Source organism: Phoxinus phoxinus, assembly GCF_949152265.1.
Source record: "Phoxinus phoxinus genome assembly, chromosome: 1".
In the NCBI taxonomy this organism is placed as follows: domain Eukaryota; kingdom Metazoa; phylum Chordata; class Actinopteri; order Cypriniformes; family Leuciscidae; genus Phoxinus; species Phoxinus phoxinus.
The window spans coordinates 10,429,659-10,451,901 of NC_136876.1; the positions used below are offsets into that span (position 1 = coordinate 10,429,659).

Genomic DNA, 22,243 nt, shown 5'->3' on the forward strand with positions numbered 1-22,243 from the left:
GAAACATGTTTTAGAGCGAGTGAGAAGGTAAACATTACATGTTAGTACAGCTATTGACATAGATAGCCATAGCCTCAATAAATAAGCTGTGGGTTGCTTCTTTTCTTTCTTTCTTTTCTTTTTTTTTTGTTAAAGAAAAATGGCTGTTAATGTCATGTAGCCTTTATATATTTCCTGTATAACATTTGGTAAATAAAAATAATAAAACTAAAATCTGTCAAAAGTGAGCATGCTGATCCTACTGCGCATGCGCGTCCTCCTCGCCTCGCGGCCAGTCGCGGGTGCGCGCCTGTCTATGGGTGCGCGCTGAGCGATCTCTGGAGATTATCCATCAACGCTCTGAAACTTTGGCATTATTCTGTGTGTTTGGTAAGTTTGATGTTTATTCCGTCAAAATGAAAATAAACTGCTCGCGTGAATGACATTTTAAAAGGCTTTAAAGGTGAATGCATGTTTGGTTATTTTATTCGCTCGCCTCATGACGTTTAATTACTGTAAGTAAACAAACGAACTGTTATTTGTGACGATCACGATACCGAGATTGAAGGACAGCAATGATTCATGGTTCAGTCATATTGTGTTTGTGAACTGTTTTTGTTTTTTCCCTAACAGGCAGACATAGTTGGCGAATATGTCATACTGTAAATGTCATCACAAAATAATTGTTCACTTTACAGTAATGAGAATGAGATTATTTTGCATTACAGAAATGAGCTTTTGGGTGTACATTAACTTTATTGTTATTAAAATAATGTCAGAAATCAGAATACATATATCGCACTATAATAATGGACTTCATTTTCATTATGCCAAACATCATTTTGTATTTCTTTTGATTTTGGGGTGAAAACAGTTGAATTGAATTGTCTGTCAAACATCATTATATGAGCATGCAGTGAGGATTTGTTACATTCAGATCAAGACAAAAATAGTAGAAAACAGCTACTATGTTCACTTCATCAAGAGGAAATTGAGATCATCACAAAAAGTGTAAAGATTAATGCATGGCCTGAGTGAGTGAAAGAAACAGACAAACACACAGATTGTTTCCATTAGTTCCCACTCACTTCCTCAGAGGGGCTGAACGTGTGTGTGTGTGTGTGTGTGTGTGTGTGTGTGTGTGTGTGTGTGTGTAGAGAGAGACTCACAGGTGTAATTAAACACAACAGTCTGGATGGATGGAGACACATGTGCATGTGTGTGTGTGTGTGTGTTTATGTTTATGTTAAAGCATGTAAACAAGCATGTCTGTGAGGACAAAATCGAGCCAGATGCTGCTGTTTCTCTACACTAATTGTGTAAATTAAAAGGGCGAGAGGAAATAACTAGCTGACAATAACTTGCTGGGGCTCATTAGAGTCACTTTAGTATCACATGCAGTTTTCTGAGCGCTTTTCTGTTTAAAATGACTTTTATTTGAAGTGTTTGTAATTTTTAGTGAGCTTAATATAAAATACTGATCAATCCTCACTTCATCTAGTGATTTTATTTGACAATGAGCCTAAAAAACGGAAAACACACTGTAAAAAAAAAAATCTTAAAAAAAAACGGCCAATGACTGTCGTCAGCTGCGGCTGCCAAACAAACACTGTAACAATAAAGTCAAATATCCTAATTTAAATAAAGTGCAAAAAAACTTTTACAGAAATGTTCTTTAAATGTTTTACAGAAAAACAGTTATTTTACAGCTATTTCCTGAATTATTACTATTAAACACCTTCACTGTAAAAAAAAAAAGGCATATGGCTACAAAAACCATCAAATGAATGAATTATCCTAATTTCAATAAAGTGCAAAAGACTTTTACAAAAATCTTCATTAAACTTTTTAACAGAAACACAGTTTTTTTTTCCACATTTCCTAATTTTTTACTAACAAACACATTTATTGTTAAAAGTGAATCTCTTGCAGTCAAATATTTGAAAGAAAAAAAAAACTAAAATATACTTACCACATATTTACCTTCTTCAGTTCACTTGTCCTGCATGAGTTTGGACTGTGGGGGAAACCAGAGCACTCTTGGCAGAACTACATCTAACATAAGTATTTCTAGCCTTCGTTTTTATTCTAAGTATAATGTTATGCACCATAATGTTGTGTAAAACATAAATCCTTCTTTCTTTTGTGTAGCCTGCTAATAATAAAATTGTAACAAGGTGCCCACAAATCATTATTCCTGTCTCCAATCACTGTTGTTCTGTCCTCACAGATGGCAAAAGTACCTGCACACATCCTTTACTAAAGTATACTCATGTTTAAAAAGGCTTGAGTAAAAAAGTGTAGTCAGTACTACTACTACTACGTGTCATGCTGGTAACTGGACCTCAGTCACATTATATTAATACATTAATACAAACGAACTTACATTTCAAATTTTGTTAGCTAAGGAATGTATCTAGGCTGAACAATCACATTGTAGAACAGGGCCGGAATGGGACAAAATTTCAGGCTGGGAAATCTGTAGTAAAAGCATGGTTCATTTAGATTTAATTTCATATAGTTCAGGTGTGTGTGATTAGGGTCCCAGATAGATAGCAACCATCAAAACACTGTTAAATCAATGTTAATGTGTCAATTTTTTACTCAACAATTTACATTTTTTAAAGATTTCATCCAAAAAAAAATGATGGCATTGAATCAATGTTACAATGTGATGTTGGTTCAACACAATGGTGGGTATTCCAGTGGTCAAAGAGTAAAAGTCCTGCATATGTTTATTCCACCCATGAACTCAGTCAGCTGATTTCACTAATTAATTATCTCTCCTGTCTGAATTATCAAATCCAGGTAATTGGAACAAAATATTGAGGAGCTTTTATATGTTTTATTACTTTATTCTATTAACATTCACATCACAAACATATAACAATCAGTTCAAATCTTTTAACAAACATGTCAAAATAATTGGCTTACACTGACACACACAGTTATCAACAATCAGCGTATGAATCTCAACAATGGTGACAACCACAAATATTTAGATAAACAGATTAATTCAGAACATCAATGAAAAGCTACTAATTCACAACAAAAACAACAGCAAAAACAAATATTTAAAGAATCAAACTAAATTATAGGACAATTCAGCTGCATAATTTATTCATGTTGCAATGCATGCTGGGAGTTTTGTACTATGCTGGTACCCAGCATGCATTGCAGCAAAGTATTTTTGATTGTCACCATTGTTGAGATTCATAAGCTGATTGTTGATGTCTGTGTATGGAGTTATTTTAATCCTCTTCTGCTGGGATCTTCACAGATGTAATGTCTTCTTTTCTCTTCAGTTGATTTCATCTAAGACTGTGGCTGAAATGACGTATGTAATATGTGGTATTGCTATGCAGAGGTGTAAAGTAGGGTTGGGCGATATATCGCATGACATTGTTAGGCGCATCTAATCAGTAAAGCCGGTTCCTTGATTAGTAGTAAATCACCATCACCTGCTTTCAGATGTAGCGGCATTTACTACACCAGGAGTCCTCAACTCTGGACCGAGAGATCCACTTTCCTGCAGAGTTTATCTCCAACCCTAATCAAACACACCTGAACAAGCTAATCAAGCTTTTCATGATTAATACAACTTAATGATTAATACTCTTAATGATTAATACAAGAACTACAACTGACTTCAACCACACCCTTAGTTGAAGTCAAATGAAGAAAACATTAAATCTGTGAAGATATCAGCAGAGGAGGAATAAACAACTCCACAAACAGCATTACCAGCTTCATTTATTACTAACCAGACTGACTTTATTTTTGTCACAAGTTGATTGTTGAGAGTTGATGATGTTTAAGTCTTCAAAAAAGTATGCTACCATTATGGTGGTCAATGTTTGCTTTGGTTGGTCTCGTGACCCATTTGATTTCCAAAGCAAGCTTCTTTAAAGGGATACTCCACTTTTTTTGGAAATAGGCTCATTTTACAGCTCCCCCAGAGTTAAACAGTTGAGTTTTACCGTTTTCGAATCCATTCAGCCGAACTCCGGTTCTGACGGTACCACTTTTAGCATAGCTTAGCATAGATCATTGATTCTGATGGGACCATTAGCATTTCTTTCCAAATGACCAACGAGTTTCAATATTTTTCCTATTTAAAACTTGACTCTTCTGTAGTTAAACCGTGTACTAAGATCGACGGAAAATGAAAAGTTGCGATTTTCCAAGCCTATATGGCTAGGAACTACTCTCATTCCGGCGTAAGAATCAAGGAACTGTGCGGCCGTACCATGGGTGCAGCAGGCGTAATGATATGACGAAGCACCTGAAAATAGTCCCCAGCTCGGTAACTTCCAACATGACCGGGACTAAGTTTGTGTAGTTTTTAGGCGGCAAATTAGGTTTCCTGTGCGATTAGTCATGGTTCTGTGCGTACTAGTAAAGGGCTGTGATAGTAAGGCGAAGGTATATTCTACCGTAATGTTACACCGAATACCAACGAACAAAAAGAAACTAAAAAAATCAATGGTGCTCTGAACATTGATCTAAAAACACCGATAGAATCTATCAAAAAATGGCGTGTTTGCTGAAAGCATTTTGGACCAGATGACTATAAAGAAAACACGGACAGTACGGTACAGCGTCTAAGGATACAGCCATCCCAACAATCTTCAATGTACAGACAGGTCCAAGTGCATCATCATCATCACCCATGGCTGTAAGTACCATGCGCGGGTCAATGTATAAACAACCCGCACCCGACCGACGTTTTCAACTAACCCGCCCGCAACTCGGACCGGGAAAAAAAGAAAGAAAATATTGTACCCGATCCGCGGTTTTTTTTAAAGTAGCTAGTAAATGCTCATCGTAGCGTCATATGGGCCATAGACGGAACTAGGGGTGCGCATTTTTCTGAATGCTGTATGATATCGCCTAGTGTTTTTTAATAAAGGCTGATTTATTCATTTATTTCGTTTCATTTTCTTAACAATTAAGACGCTGCATGTGTTTATCCAGTCTAATCAAAGTGTGCGTCTCTCCGACTTTCCCAACAAAAACCCCGCCCCCTCTCAGCAAATACATAAAACTGACATTATATGCGTTTAAAAGTAGCCTATTAAAATGGCACAATGGCATTGCTCAGTTCAACGCGTTGGGAAATCGGGCATTTTGTCCCGCGTCAGCTTTTATTCAAAAGTTAATAACGCGCTCAACATTCAAAAGGTAAATATGGATTTCCCACTGTCACTGTCAGCGTATAGTTTAATTAACCCTTGTATGGTGTTCGGGTCTGTTTAGATGTTCTCTAAATCGTCTCTCACAAATGTCTCCATGCTACAAAGCACGCTCCCTGTGCAAGCAGGTTGTCACGTTGGTTTGTTGACGGCAAGTGTTTCGTCATATCATTACGCCTGCTGCACCCATGGTACGGCCGCACAGTTCCTTGATTCTTACGCCGGAATGAGAGTAGTTCCTAGCCATATAGGCTTGTAAAATCGCAACTTTTCATTTTCCGTCGATCTTAGTACACGGTTTAACTACAGAAGAGTCAAGTTTTAAATAGGAAAAATATTGAAACTCGTTGGTCATTTGGAAAGAAATGCTAATGGTCCCATTAGAATCAATGATCTATGCTAAGCTATGCTAAAAGTGGTACCGTCAGACCCGGAGTTCGGCTGAATGGATTCGAAAACGGTAAAACTCAACTGTTTAACTCTGGGGGAGCTGTAAAATGAGCCTGTTTCCAAAAAAAGTGGAGTATCCCTTTAAGCATTTGCCATAGTGTTTCACAATAAACACTTGAGCTTTGCTGAACAAAGCTCAAGTTTTGTTCAGATAAAAAAAATATGACTTTGTGCGTGCAAGACGCTTGAATGAAACTCATAATGAGATATTTGTTAATGGTCATTTGTTACAAAATTAATATTTTATTTTGGTTATTGAGAGAGGTACACTAAACTAAATTTGTAAAAAAAAACAAAAAAAAACCTTAATAAACAATAGTCAGTGGTAAAAATGCACATATATATCTTCTGAAAGTATACACTTCTATCAACACTTACCATACAATCCTCAACAGTGGTGACAATAATTATCCATACTGCAGTGCATGCTGGGATTTTTTTTCAAATTATGATACCCAGCATGCATTGCAGCATGAAACTTTTTGTTTATTGTCACCATTGTTGAGATTTGTATGCTGATTTTTGCTGTATGTGAGTTCGGTAGAAACTGCACAATAATATCTTGTATGCACTTAACAGTTTTAAAATTCCACACGATAAATAATGGATGTAGTTTCCCAGCGTAGACAAGGCAAAGCCCTCAAATGTATTAATGACAAAACACTGATTAGTGATTTTACATTCAATAATTTCAGGTTCCAATGATATGCTATCATATTCTGATTTTACTGCTTTTCAAACATTATATATGTTGTTGCAGAATAAAATCTATCATAGTGAGTGACGGGTCAACAGCCCAACTAAAGCAAACACTGATCTCTATAATGGTGGCATTATATTTTTATATCATAAATATTTATTTATCAATAAAATATCAACATTTAAACCTCTGTTAGGCTAATTCTCAAAAATAACTTCTGTATACAAGCATGGCAGAAATCAAATCTTTACTGGTTCATCCCTAATGCTCAATCATCTCTTAATTAATCACTTAATTATCTCATTAACTTTAACACTTTTAACACTCTGTAGAATGGGAAAATATGTACTCTGAGCAATGTTGATTTAACATTGGGGATTTTATTGTGTACCTGTAACGTTGTATTAATCATGAAGAGCTTGATTAGCTTGTTCAGGTGTGTTTGATTAGGGTTGGATCTAAACTCTGCAGGAAAGTGGATCTCGTGCTCCAGAGTTGAGGACCCCTTTCTTCATTACAGTAAGATGGTATTTCTGCTGGGCCTTAAGCCTGTCGCACCTCCAACGGTGCCTTTGGTGGACTATGCATGGCAGAGGCGTCCTTTTCTCTGAGGCAGGCCTAAACCTGACCGCATACCACACGATTTTGCTGCAGGGTCTTCAGCTGGGGACCACCGCTCATTGACGTTTCGCCCCTTAACCCAGAACGTCTCATGGTGGCGGGGCAGTGAACAGGGACGTCTCCCTGACACCCCCTGCAGCAAAACCTAACTTGATGTTACCCCCCAAGCCTTGTCTCGTCATTTCAGCCAGAGCCAGTGGCTTGCTTTCTCCGCTTCCTCAGAGAGCTCTTTGGTGGATCTGCTTAGTGTGGCTCCCCGTAGTCCCAGATCCTTGAGCAGACGTGATGTTGATCTGCCCACAAAGCCTCTGGCTCCCACCTCCACCGGATACAACCTCACACTCCATCCACTTTCCCTGCACTCCGCAACCAGGTCTGCATACTTCGCCTTCTTTCTCTCATAGGCAGCTTCCAGTCCCTCCTTCCATGGAACTGTCAGCTCGATCAGTATTACTAATTTCACAGCTTCAGACCACAGCACCACGTCTGGTCTTAAGGTGGTGCTGCATATCTCCTGTGGGAACTGGAGCTGCCTTCCCAAGTCTATTTCCATCTTCCACCCCGCCCCTGGTGTTAAAAGCTTGGCAGGTTGTCTCTTGCTGGTATGCATTGCGTGTTCCCCCTGCCTAATGAAGTGGATCCTGCATCGACTCTCTGATGGACTATTGTTGTTTGCCTCCTGTCGACTTTTCTCCAGCACCTCTGCCAGTTTTCTGAGCACTTGGTCGTGCCGCCATCTAAGCCGCCCCTGTGTCAGTGCTGTTTTGCAGCCCGACAGAATATGCTGGAGAGAGGCATTGATGGTCCCGCAAATGTCACAGGATTGCTCTGTTCCAAGCCATTGGTGGAGGTTTTTAGGGCTCGGGAGGGTGTCGTACGTTGCCCTAATGAGGAAACTGAGCCTAGCCTGTGGCAGTTTCCAGAACTCTGCCCAGCTGATTTCTCGGCTCGCGACACCCTCCCAAGTTGTCCACCGCCCCTGCTGCCCCTGTACCACAGACCTCACTCTGATCTCCTCCTGCTCAATCCTCGTTAACTCTGCAACAACAAGGTCCTTCCTCTCCTTCCTGCTTGCCTTGGACCAAGGGATGAGTGGCTTGCTCCATCCCAGGCCTGCCCGCCCTGTCTGGACCATGCCCACGACTTGTTGATGTTGCAGTCTTCCCATCACCTTCTGCACCTCCTCCTTGGCCCTCCATTTCCTTCCAGTCTCCACTCTGGCATTTGCATCAGCCACTGTCCTGTCGGAGGAGTCCCTTAATTCCATCACCAGCCTTGCCTTCTCCTGCCTATAGCCCAGGGTGATGGATTTCAAGGGTAGCCGGAGTGAGTTCCATCCATACAGGCCAGCAGCTGAAAAGCACCGTGGAAGGCCAAGCCATTTACGGAGGAAGGAGTTGGCTTTTGCCTCCATCCGGCTCACGGCTGATGAGGTGACTTCGCACAGCTTCAGAGGCCACATCACCCTTGGGTACAGGGTGAAGTGATAACACCACACCTTGTACTTTCCAGGTAGCTGGCTTGCGTCAATCTTGGATAGGCCTTCTGACAGCTGCAGAAGGATGATTTTCCCCATATCCTTATCTGAGAGACCAGATGTATAAAGTCTTCCTAGGCTTCGGATGGGCTGATCCGCGATGCGGGGGATGTCTTCCCCGCTGATGGTGAAGGTGAGTCTGTCATTTCTCTCCCCCTTTCGCAATGAGAGGCTCCTTGACTTTTGCGGCTTGAACTTCATCCTGGCCCAGGTGATCAGCTCATCCAGCCTCTTGAGCAGCCTAGATGTGCATGGGGCGGTTCGTAGCAGGCAGGTGATGTCATCCATATAGCTCCTTAGGGGCGGGAGCCTGCGGCCTGCAGGCAACCGGACCCCACCCACCACTTGCCTTGCCCCGATCAGGATGACCTCAAACGCTGCCACGAAAAGGATGGGGGAAATGGAGCATCCCATTGCGATCCCTACTTCCAGTTGTTGCCAGCCAGTGGTGAAATTCTTCAGTGCAAAGCACATGTGCATGTCCTGGAAGTAGTTCATGATCATGGTCCTGATATTATCTGGGATGTAGAAGAATTCTAAAGCGTAAGCTATGAGCAGGTGTGGCACTGACCCATAGGCATTGGCTAAGTCTAGCCATATGACGTGCAGATCTTTCTTCTCCCTCTTAGTGGTCTGGATCTGTTCCCAAATCATGGAAGCATGCTCTACACAGCCAGGAAAGCCTGGAATCCCGGCTTTCTGGCAGCTGGTATCGATGTAGTTGTTCTCCGTGAAGTAGATGGACATTCTTCTTGCCATCACGGAGAAGAAGATTTTCCCCTCCACATTCAGTAGTGCTATGCTCCTGAACTGCTCGATGGTCTTGGCGTTCTGTTGCTTGGGAATAGAGACTGCCACTGCCCTCTGCCACTCAGATGGTATGGTCTGTTTAGTCCAGGTGATTCTCATCAGGGTCCATAGCAGCTTCAGAACTCCTGGGCAGTTCTTATACAGCTTGTACGGTATTCCGTTCGGGCCTGGTGCTGAGGCAGATCTTGCCCGCTGGATCACCTCTCTGACCTCGCTGAGCTTGGGTGGTGATACGTCAAACAGGGCTGATGGTTCTGAGGGTCTAGGCACATACCCTGGCGAGCCTAGGGGGTTGTTCCTTGCTGGGTCACTGTACTGAGTGCGAATGTGCTCCTGTAGTTCTTCTTTGGAGATATCCAGGGTTCCACTTGTTTTCTCCTCAAGGAGCCCGCGTGCATGCCGAAATGGATTCCTGAAGAAGCTTGATCTTTCCTTCTCCTTCCTTTTTCTCCGTCTTCTAATGCGTTCTGCCCTCCGGAGGTTAGCAAGGCGTCTTCTGATCTCATCCCAGAGAGCTTTCAGGCCCTCCTTCTCAGACTCGTCTGCCTTCCTCCAACGCTTGCGAACCAGCCTTCTGCTTGCTACCAGGTCATCAATCTCTTTCTCCCTCCTTCCCTTTGATCTTATTGCGGCTTCTCTGATGGTCACCTCACCATATCTGTTGCTGCATTCTTCATACAGGATTTCCCCGAACAGATTTAGCTTGGCTACCACTGACCCGCGCAGAGCTTTTTGCAGCAGCCCGCTCAGATGTTCGTCCAACTTCCTCCACTCCTCAGCTTCGTTGGCCTTTGGCCACTTGATCTTATTCCTTCGGAATGGTTTCTTCAGGTTCCTGACTCTTTGGCTCGACTCTGTTCTTGAGTCACTCGGGGGTGCTACTGGGTTCGCTTCTTGGGGTTCATCAACATCCCCTTCTTCCTCCTCCCTTTCCACCTGCTCTACCTCTGCAACATTGGGCCCGTTGGCACTGTGGTTGTCAACCCGGCCTTGGATCCCATTTGTCTGACCTGCCCTTGCCAAGGCAGTGCAAGGTTGCATCAGACTACCACCACCACACTTCTTCTTTCCAATGTGGATGTGAAGTCCCCTCAAAGTTGTTGTTTTTTCCCAGCCGCACCCACACTTCCTTGGGATCTTCTCTTTTGCCGATATCCTTGCGTTCGTTACCGTGTGGTCCGTCCTTGTTGGCCCTTCTTTCATCCCGCCTCTCGGAGGGCCGTCGGGTTGTTTTCTTTGTTTCTTCTTCGTAGTAGGGTTTGGGTGCCTTCCTCTTGGAAAACTAGAGGGTAGGGTTACTAGCCCGCCTCTCCCGGAGCAGTCTATCCTGCTGCCACCAGTCTCTCCTGGTTGTCCTCCAGTCTTCCCTGGACTCCAACTGCTCTATTCACAGTAGCCACTGTCTCCAGAAATGCATTCTTCATTACAGTAAGATGGTATTTCTGCTGGGCCTTAAGCCTGTCGCACCTCCAACGGTGCCTTTGGTGGACTATGCATGGCAGAGGCGTCCTTTTCTCTGAGGCAGGCCTAAACCTGACCGCATACCACACGATTTTGCTGCAGGGTCTTCAGCTGGGGACCACCGCTCATTGACGTTTCGCCCCTTAACCCAGAACGTCTCATGGTGGCGGGGCAGTGAACAGGGACGTCTCCCTGACACCCCCTGCAGCAAAACCTAACTGTACTACACAGAGCCGTAGTTAACTGACAAGCTGAGCCATATCGCATTAATTATCGCAGGCGATACGTCCGCGATACTTATGCGATATTGCTCAGCTTGTCAGTTAACTACGGCTCTGTGTAGTAAATGCCGCTACATCTGAAAGCAGGTGATGGCGATTTACTACTAATCAAGGAACCGGCTTTACTGACGAGATGCGCATAACAATGTCATGCGATATATCGCCCAGCCCTAGTGTAAAGTCCAGGTTCAGAAAGTAAAAGTCCTCCTCAGTATTTTGTTCCAATCACCTGGATTTGCTAATTCAGACAGGAGAGAGAACTAATTAGCAAAATCAGCTGACTGAGTTTATGGGTGGAATGGGTGGACTTTTACTCTTTGGCCCCTGGATTAACCACCTCTGTCTGCTACTGCTATCAGCTATCAGTTTAATGCTTATGTATACTTTGAACATAGCTTTGAACTTCACAAAGCGAGCTACTAAAAAGTCACATCAAAAGAGCAAAAAGAAAATAGTAAAATTATCAGAAATTACTAATTCAGCTTATAATTTATTCATGCGACAATGCATGCTGGGAGCCATGGATTAATTTTGATTGGTGCACCCAGAATGCACTGCATCATACTTTTCTGTTGTCACCATTGTTGAGATTCATACACTGTAAGTGATAGAGTAGATCAAACCTTTTTGAGCAGAACAACTTGTGACAACAACACTGAAAAGCATTTAATGAGGTTAAACCATAAGCACCAAAAAATTATCATATTTTTTCTTTGCTTTCTTTGCCAAAAGCTATACAAAATAATTAATGGTCAAGAGCCCAAGTAAACCAAACACTGATAACCATAATGCTGACTTAAAGCGGACTCTTCACTCTTTCCTTCGGTGATTCTGATTGATAACATCAGGTGTTCATCACTAATTGTCAATCAACAGTTAATTAATCATTTAATTATCTCATTAACTTTAACACTTCTACTTCAGTGTGGACTTGTTACGTTCAGACTGTCAGTCCAAATTCGATTATTTGTGTATCCGATTTGATCAATTGGATATGCACAAAAAAAAAATCTGATTTGGACTGAGTGTCTGAACGTAGCCAAATAAACGCTGAGCTAATTTAACAGGTTTTTTTTTTTTTTTTTTTTGCTGTGTAGTTTGTCTGAAGGTCTTGATTAGCTGGTCCGGGTGTGTTTATTTATTTATTTTATTTATTTATTAAGCTAAACTCTACAGGACTGTGGCCCTCCAGAAACAGCATATCAGAATGATTTCTAAAGGATCATGTGACACTAAAGACTGGAATAATGATGCTGAAAGTTCAGCGTTGCATCACAGAAATAAATTATATTTTAAAGTATATTCAAATAGAAAAAAAATATTTTACATTGTAATAATATTTCAAAATATTACAGTTTTTTTCTGTATATTTGATCAAATAAATGCAGGCTTGATGAGCATAAGATACTTTTTTCATGGCATTTTGTTTTTTCACTTCCATGTAGGTTAGGTTAGGTATACTTTATTGTCCCAAAGGGAAATTTGTTTTGGGCTCACGAATACAGCCACAGCAGCGCCGAACATATAAAACAAACACATTACATAAAAACAGTAGAAGAAAAAAAGATACACATTTACAATCAAGTAATTGTCCTCACACCTCACGCTGCTGTATACATTGAAAAGTAATTGGCATTATGCCACTCTATACAACAGAAAGTAATTGGCATCACGCCACTACACAAAACCATTACACAAAGTTGTAGTTGTAAGAACTAACTAACGTATGATATAATTTGTGATGTGAAACTAAGTAACTTATGTTATATTAGGGATAATTTTTTGCCCCAGGGTTACACCCCATATTGTCTGGGGTTTATTTTAACCCTTTATTCAGTACAGCTTATGGCGACTGTACTGGGGCATTGGCGATATGTGCTGTAGGGACTATTTTACACCAGGGTTTCCCTTTATACAGTACAGTTTATTGCAACTGTACTGGGGCGTTGAGACCCACTCAGGCCCCGGGTTGATCAGACCTGCTGGCCTCTCTAACACCTCTTCCAGCAGCTACCCAGTCTTCCAGAGGTTTCCCATCTGAATGAAGACTGGGCTCAACCCTCCTGAGCTTCAGTGGGAGTGCAGGCAAAAGCTTCAGGTTGATCACTGCTGGCAGGGGCTTCAGGTCTCCTCACCACAGCTCTCTCCAGACACTGATGGTCGCAACAATGGTGACAAAAAAGCTTGGGAATGAATGATGAGTTTCGTGCTATATATGAATACATGCATTGCAGCATGAAACTTTGTTTGTTTTGATAATCACCGTTGTTGTGATTATTATGCGAAAACTTGATGTCTGAGTGTGACTGCATGAGAAAGTTGTGTATAAACGTAAACCTGCAAGAATTTTTTTTTGCACTCATGATTTCTATTCACTTTCAGGATTATTAATCTGTTAACTACATGCATGATTTACTATTACTGTCAGTTAAATAAAGCAACACACAGCATTTCTTCAGTGTTTCTCTGCTCATCCTGCACTGAAGCACAAGCTCTACTCTTCAACACAATGGTGATACACAAAACACAGCATACAGACACACTTTACATCCCAATAGAACATTACACACTAACAGATCTCTCAAGATCTCAGCATCTTCACTTATTATTACACAATCCAGACTTTTTTTCTTTCATTAACATTCTTATTGAGAATTAACAGAGGTTTAGAAGTGGATGTTTTATTGAAAATAATAAAGTTTGATGACACCATGATGGAGATCAGTGTTTGCTTTAGTTGGGTTTTCAGTTTTTAACTTTTCCATTTCTCTGTCTACTTTAACTTTTTACACCTGGCCAATCGTGAAAATCCAAGACCAGGTTTTAATCAGATTGCTCAAACCACTTCAGGAGGTGTTCTGTGAAATAACAGTGTTTTCAGTTTATTAAACTTAGGATATTCCACTTTAATGTTACAGGTTTTTTCTTTTTTTGCGGCTACCAGTCATTCGATTCCCAGTCAATTTAAGAAAACAGAAAAAATACTGTATGAAAAATACAGTACATTTTCTGTATAAAAATGTGAATTACTGCAATTTGTCATTAATGTCCCAATACCTAAAATGAGTTTTGAGTACAATTTAAAATGAAAGAAAATGAACGTCTGTTATTTTCTGTAAAATACAGTGTAGCCTATGAAGACAATTAGGAAGAAATTATATATTATTTGAGTATCATTGTGACTATATATGTGACTATCATTGTGTGTATTTTCATGATGATTAAGCATTTTCCCCTATATGTAAAGCATTTTTTGTCTTGCATCGTTTTATGAAAGTGTTGCATAAATGACGATCAGAAAGATGCTTGTTTAACAGAAGACATGATGTCAATAGTCGTCTGTTTTTTGACTCTCTCTTTCTCTTTCTCAGGACGCGTGTCACGGTGTGAAAAGAAAATACTGACTGACGGGCGGCTAAATGGATTGAGACGGTCCGGCGAGAGAAAGAATAAGAGAAGTGACAGAGAGAGAGAAAGAGTGAGGACTAATAATCCCGCTAATCCAGGCCAATCCCAGCCGCTCAAACTCCTCTGGAGCCACAGACAAAACACAGCGGATCACACGCACGCCTGATGCGCTTTACATCGGGTGTTTTGGGGGAATCGGGGACTCCGAAGGGCCTGCGGTGGCATTCATAAACACTCAAACATCGGGTCAGGGCGACAGTGGAAGACAGGTGTGCCAGGACTGAAGGAAAAGCACGGTGCTGGAAGTCACAAATCTAACGGAAAGCCAAATCTGTGGAGTAACAGCGATCAGTGCATGTGTGGATGCTCAAACAGAGATATGCGAGGTGATGAAGGGGAGAAACGGATGTTTGGAAGAAGTTCTGAAATCTGAAGGTGTCTCTAAAAGCAGTGTGCTGTTTTTTTAAAGACATTTTTGAAGACATTTTGTGCAAGAAAGCTATTTTTTTTCCACTATCAGAGAGAGTGCAGTGTTGTGTGCTCACTGGAAGGTGTTTAAACTCTTGGTAAATCCTATTAGGCTTCTTTACCAGGTTATTTTTAAACTCCAGGTCGGGATGGGCAGCGGCTCACGGACGGATGGCGCTCATGCAGTACAGGATGAATGCGTGTCTCTATATGAACACTTATAAACACGAATGAATTTGGAGTTCGTGTTTATTAGTAGATGTGATGTTATCACTATCTAGATGGCACTCGTATCAGAGCGGTTGGGAGTTCGTCAAAACTGACAAATATTGAAGAACATTATAATCAGACAGAGTTGTTGTGTTTTTGTTGCACATCTAGAAGTTTGAATCTGAAAAAACACTTCAATTAACCTAAACTGCTGTTTTGTTTAATTAATGCATTTATGTTTATATTTAAGCTTATAGCATTAGGACATTTATTTGAGCATTTTCTGACATTTTTTGACAAATTATTTTCTTCTGGATCTCATTAATAATTATCTCACATTAATTTAGTGTTTATTCATCTGGATTTATTCAGGTATTTGATTGATTCCCTCAACTATCACAATAATTGTTTTGTATTTTTCTGTATCTGTCTTTTTTAATCTGTCTAATGATTACTTTTTATTAATTTAGCATTATTTCAGCTGTATTTATATGGGTATTAGATCTTCATAGAACTAGAATTTGGCATTTTTTGTAGTATTTTTCTGATACATTTTTTAAGGATTATTCAACGTTATTTTAGCATTTATTGATAAACTTTGTTCATCTGGGTATTTTATTGCTTCATAAAACAATCTCTCTCTCTCTCCGGATCAGTTTTGGGGATTATTTGACATTAGTTTAGCCTCTATTATGCTTCATTTATCTGTAAATGTTTGATTAACTATTTTTTTTAGACACCTTCCATCTTTCCATCACTTTTTGGGGAATTAATTTGCTACTTATGCTGCATTTGCAGTACGTTCAACGTCTGTTAATATTTGAGGAGCACATCATCATCATCATCAACAGCTTGCTATATTTTTGACAGACATTTTGGATCTTCTTTAAGGATCATATAAATCGCATATTTCTCGTCATGAGTCTGGGAAAGCTGCCGGCGATCAAAGGCCTGGTGTCCACGTCTCACGCCAAACGGCGGTTTAAGAGCGAACTGTCGGTGGACATGATCAGCCCGCCGCTCGGCGACTTCCGCCACACGATGCACGTGGGCCGCGGTGGCGACGTCTTCGGTGACACTTCGTTCCTGAGCAACTACGGCGGATCGGCTAACAACGATAGTTACCCAGATTCACCCTCTGGCTCCAGAACGACACGGTTTTTTTCGCGAACTCTACAGCACGTGCGGAAACCCCCCATGCCCCGGCTGAGAGGAGGGTCGCGTGACTTCTCGTCCCCCCCGCCGCCCATCTCGCCCATCATTAAAAACGCCATCTCGCTGCCTCAGCTGAACATGACCAACGATGGCCTGATGAGGGTGCTGCAGCCCTCCTCCACCAGCTCGCCGGACGAGCCGCTCTGCTCATACGGTACGAACACCAAACATATCAAACACCACTGTAGTTTTGTCTAGTGATGCGTTCGAATCATAGACTGTAAAAAAATATGGACGTAGTGTCGGTGACGTCACCCGTAGGTTTCTGAAAAGAGCATTTTTGAAGCCCAAAGTGGGCGTTGCCATCTTGGCAGCGTGTCACTCCCGGATAACCGAAAATGGGCAAAGAAGTGGATTAGCTGAGGAGACGTGACGCTAATAGACAAGCGGCTAGTAGTGGCAGCACCGACAATACACCTGTCACTCAAGTGGCCACGCCCTTAATTATGCAGAACTTTAAGGCTTAATATAATATAAACCAATGAGTTATAAAAAAATTCACCACCCTCACAGTCGTCATGAAAGGCAAAATTAGCTATACAGACCAAAACCACTTTTTGCATCAGGCTGTAAACACATTTTTTTCTACTGTAAAGTTGGGCATTTTAACATGGGGGTCTAAGGGATTGACTCAATTTTGCAGCCGGTCTCTAGTGGCCAGTCGATGAATTGCAGTTTAAGTCACACTTCCGTGCTGGTTTCAAGAGAGAGGCAGGCAGGTTTCCGCTTGGTCCGACTATGCCTTCTTCCCTATAGGCTGTATAGTATACAAAAACCAATATGTGAAAAGAGTGTCCGAATTCGTAATATTCATAAAACACTAGACGAAAAGTACCAGTACTAAAGGGTCTTACTGTTGTTTCAACCCAAATTTGGGTCAAATATGAACTAGCCCAACCATTGGGTTACATTTTTAACCCAATGGTTGGGTTTCTCCATATTTGACCCAAATTTGGGTTGGAAAAACCCAGGATTTTTTGGTGTACTTTCACCAAGATTCTGAAATGCGCATCTGATGGACACTATCCCATGAGGCCATGGGGCAAGAATGGCAGTGGCTGCGTCTGAAAGCGTAGGCAGTGACTCGTTGCCTCGCTGTCTTATCTAGGGTTGCCACCCGTCCCTTAAAATACGGAATCGTCCCGTATTTACAAGTAAGATGATTCGTCCCGTATCAAATCAATAAGGGACGCGATTTGTCCCGTATTTTACATTAGGCCCACATATAGTTGAATAAAAACATAAGGATTTTGCAGTATGGATAATACTAATAGCAAATATAAAGAAATCAATTTCTTAGTAGAGAAGCTCATTGCGTGATTGCATTTTAGCGTCTTTGTTTCTATAGCGACTGAGTCTCGTGAACATGCGCTGTAAACCTGCACGTTTTTTAACCCCTTGTAGCGCGCTGTTCGGGTCTCTGACCCCAAATGACGTTTGCTGAAATAAATAAAACATTATATTTGTCCAAATGATGTGAGACTTTGCACGGTTGACAACACTTTCTACATCTACAAAAAAAAATTAAATAAATTTGAATAATATCTGTTTTTTATGTTAGTGTGGGGGGAAAAAGTCACACTTGTGTTGTTTCAACAAAATGTCATTTTGAAACATAATAGGTTTTTTTTTTTAGGATTTATAGTTTTAGGATTTATAGTTTTAGGATGATTTATTATATTTTTTTTACTTTAGGCTGTATAAATAAATATTTTTTAAACAGTAAAAAAAAAAAGTTAAATTCACTTTATAAAAGACCCACATTTCTAACATTCATGGATATAGATAATTTGACATGGTTTAGTGTAAGATTTTTGCCCATCTTTTGGAAAATGCTGTTTTAAAAGTAAAGAAATCATCACTTTAGTAGATGGCTGCAGAGCTACACCATTTTCTATTTGACTAAAATACATATTTTCAATAGCTTTTAGTTGGATCTACATATTATGAAATCACAATTATAAATAAAACAATAAAAATGACTTTGTCAAAGTTGAGCATTTGGGGGGGGGGGGGGGGGTGAATGGGTGTCCCTTATTTTGCCACACTGAAGGTGGCAACCCTAGTCTTATCAGGCAATGACTTTGCAGACAAAGGTACCTCATGAAACTGCGAAAGGCTGCGTAACGGTTTAATGATCTACAGCAAAGTAAAGAGAGCTTTAGTGATAACTAAGCAAATATTTAATTAGCCTTCTACAATACTCATTTCTACCTGGAAATGACATCAAAAGTGGAAAAACATACATTTACACACAAACTGATCACCAACTGACCGCAACTTTTAGATAGTCAACTACTTTTTTAGCTCAATTGTCAGGGAAGGGAACACACAGGATTGTGGGATATCAAAGGCAACAAAGGATATGCCGTCTTCAAAAATCAATCAGATGAAGGTATCTCAGTGTGTGACACGATCATTGGATTCAGACGTGACTTGTCCTACAATATTATGGCAGATGTTCATCCAGTTTACATTCATACTATATACAGTAGAACATACTTATTATAATTTTTTTGTTCCTTGTCAATAGCTACTCAGACAGTATGCAACAGTATTTAGGCCACGCCCACAACAATCCAACCGTCTCCATTGACTTTGCATTTCGAGAGGCTGCCTCCTTGTCATTTCTTGCTTCTAACTAAACACATAAAAATGCCTAAAAGCTGCTGTGTGACGAGGTGTACAGCAAACAAGCTAAAAAAAAAAACAGAAATAAGTTTTTATAAGCCGCCGACCCCAAAAAACGAGCGTTTAAGGACTTAAAAGTGGATCAGGCAGTTGAGACAGAGTGTAACGTGTCTCATTACTCTGAGAACTAACGTACACCCGCGGGAGGAGAATGTAATCGGCAACACAGGATCGCTTATCTTACAGAAATATAATATATATAACTGACATTTGGATATTTGACTCACCAGTGACCAAATGTTTAACTTACTGCACACGTAACTGTGTTTTTAGTGCATACTGAGTGTCAGGATCCCACAATTTACCCATTCGTTCCAGCCTGTGTCCACTTTTAAGTCCTTAAACGCTTGTTTTTTGGGGGTCGACGGCTTATAAAAACTTATTTCTGGGTTTCTTAGCTTGTTTGCTGTACACCTCGTCACACAGCAGCTTTTAGGAATTTTTCTGTATTTTGTTAGGAGCAAGAAATGACAAGGAGGCAGCCTCTCGCAGTGCAAAGTCAATGGAGACGGTTGGATTGTTTTCCCGCATATTATGACAACGCGTTACGCTCTGTCTCTATAGACCATTTGGGTGTTTAACAAATTGACAACGTGTTTTCCCAGCTAACAGACTTTTGTTATAAGAACGTTCTCCAAATATTCAGTGTTGGTTCCGGGAATGTAAAAATGTCCAGTTTTCTTGACGTTGGAGGAACGTGTTTTAAAAACTGGACATTTTCACATTCCCGGAACCAACACTGAATAATTGGAGAACGTTCTTATAACAAAAGTCTGTTAGCTGGGTTGTGGGCAGAGCCAACATGTTGGCAAAAAAATTACTATGAAAGTCTATGGAAGCCAATAAAAGATTGCCTCACAGTCTTAGTCATAGTTTTGGTCCTTTTGTAATCGAGTCTGCACTGAACGCTGCAGTGGAAATGAAGAAAAACTGCATTCATAACTGCATTAAATCCTGTACAATCTTGAAAGTGAGGTCAATCTTCAGCACTGCATGTCTACAGTTAAGCGATTTTTAACATGACACACTGAAAAACAGCGATACAATCTGTAATGACCAAAGACAGAGTGAGTGACACACACACTACACACCTGCATTGAATGAAGCAGAAACTCACACAATTGAGAATGGGACTGAAGAAAAGTGCAGTGCTGGTTTCAATGGTGTGTGTTTCATGTCTCAGGAATTCTGGAACTTCCCTCATTCTGGGAAATCCAAAATCCTCAAAGACTGACATAAAGACAACTAAATATAACACACACACAACACAAAGATCTCATGCTGCCACCCTCTGGACATATTACATATTGCGACAATATTACAAGAGTTGTTACTTACATTTATTGTAGATGTAATTAAACGAGTGTCATCGATCATGCGACTCATTGTACAGCTGGTCAAATTTTCATCAGGTTTTGTTTATTTAGCTCCAGTGCTGCTATCATACATTTTTTACATTTATGCATTTGGCAGACGCTTTTACCCAAAGCCAGTGAATTAAACAGTATTCAAGATGTAGATTTAAAATGATGTTAATTCTCAAATTTATGTTTGTCATTTCAATACAACTTTTCACTCAAGCTTTTATGTTAAGAATATGTGTAGTGAATGAATAATAAAGGACAGGACTTGATTTTCTTCATGAGGAATTGATTGGATGGAGAAAGTCTCTCAATATGAAGGTAAAATAAGAGGGACTGGTGATGTCAAAAGAGTGTACAATGCACATATTAGTGTGTATGTGATAAATCATTCACAATAAAACCATGTGAATTAAGCAAGTAAATAGTCTTAGTCATCCCGACTAATAGTAAATAGTCATCCTGTCACGCTTAACTAATGTGAAAGATTTGCTGAGACATGTTGTTTTTCCTCTCCTCTCCTGCAGGTCTTCGATCTGGTTTCATCACGCTGCCTCGTGTATCACGACTGGACCAAAGCTTTGCAGAAACGTCTGAACTGCTCAGCGAAGACAGTCGAGGGAGTTCCCTACCGGAGAACAGCGACGTCTCCATGACACGATCCGATTCGCTCTCGTCCTTCACTGTGGACCTCGGCCCCTCCCTCATGAGCGAGGTTCTGGAGTTGATTGACAGCTCTTGCTGCCTCATTACCAGCCGTCAGGAGGAAGAGGAGGAGCCGAGCTCTGTGTTCGAGATGGATCATAATGGGCCGATCACAGCAAACGCCGGGATTGAGCCCAAGAGGTTCCAGCAGGCTGCTAGCATGCTAACACGTCACTTTGGAGGAGCAAGATCTGAAGAGGAGCGGCAGAGAGCTTCGTCTTTCAGACACACAAGAACGCCGTACAGCTTCACTGAGGCGGATGAAGAAATCAAAGTATGAACATCAGATAATGCACCGGTAGGATATTAAAAACCAGTTTGATTTCAAAGACAATTTAGTTTTTTAAAAAGGATCTCTATTTTTAAGCCAACACACATTTTCAAATTGGGAAATAAGAATCCATTCTTACATTTTAAAGGACCTGAAAGAGACATGCTATACAGTCTGTTCATGAATGGAGAGTATTTCTCTAAAGACGAGCATCGTTCAGAAGAACCAACATTCAGCTGTAAATGTCTTTATTTGTCATGCAATTAAACTTGGAATCAAGTGTATTTGATTTGATGAATCTGTCCTTGCATATCCTCACAAGTACATTATTCACTTTAAGCAGGAGGTGAGTGAACATTATTTTGTAGGGAAGAAACTTTTCTAAAGGGCATTTTACATTTGGTCCCACTTTATATTAAGTGGCTTTAAGTACTATGTACTTAAATTGAAATTAATAGTTTGATACAATGGACTTATTGTGTACATACATGATTTTACATTGTACTTATATTTTTAAAATACCTGCATGTAATTACAGCGGTAATTATTGTATGTAATTACATTTGTAATTACACTGTTGACCCTTCCCTTATACCTTAACCCACCCTTATACCTAACCATACCACCACACCTGTCCCTAACCTTACCAGTATCACATCTCAATAGCAGAAAAAGTGTTTTACAATACAACATGAACACAATAAGTACATTGTACTTATTTTTCGATGTAAGTACATAGTACTTAAAGCCACTTAATATAAAGTGGGACCTTACATTTAAATGACCGTATTTCATTTCAGTAGTTAGTCTAAGGATAATGATAAAGATATAATTAGTGTAGAAGTGGCATTTGTGAATGAATATACGTGTGTGTGTGTGT

The 22,243-nt window shown here is 40.5% G+C and overlaps 1 protein-coding gene across 1 annotated transcript; it reads left to right on the forward strand.

Annotated features, from left to right (window-relative positions):
* The first annotated feature begins 258 nt into the window (after positions 1-258).
* cdc42ep1b (CDC42 effector protein (Rho GTPase binding) 1b) lies at positions 259-21,883 on the forward strand. The gene is made up of 3 exons (XM_079617016.1): positions 259-369; positions 14,406-16,489; positions 20,915-21,883. Exons 2-3 carry the CDS (start codon positions 16,039-16,041, stop codon positions 21,370-21,372), a joined length of 909 nt encoding a protein of 302 aa, XP_079473142.1. The 5' UTR covers positions 259-369; positions 14,406-16,038; the 3' UTR covers positions 21,373-21,883.
* The last annotated feature ends 360 nt before the right edge of the window (positions 21,884-22,243 follow it).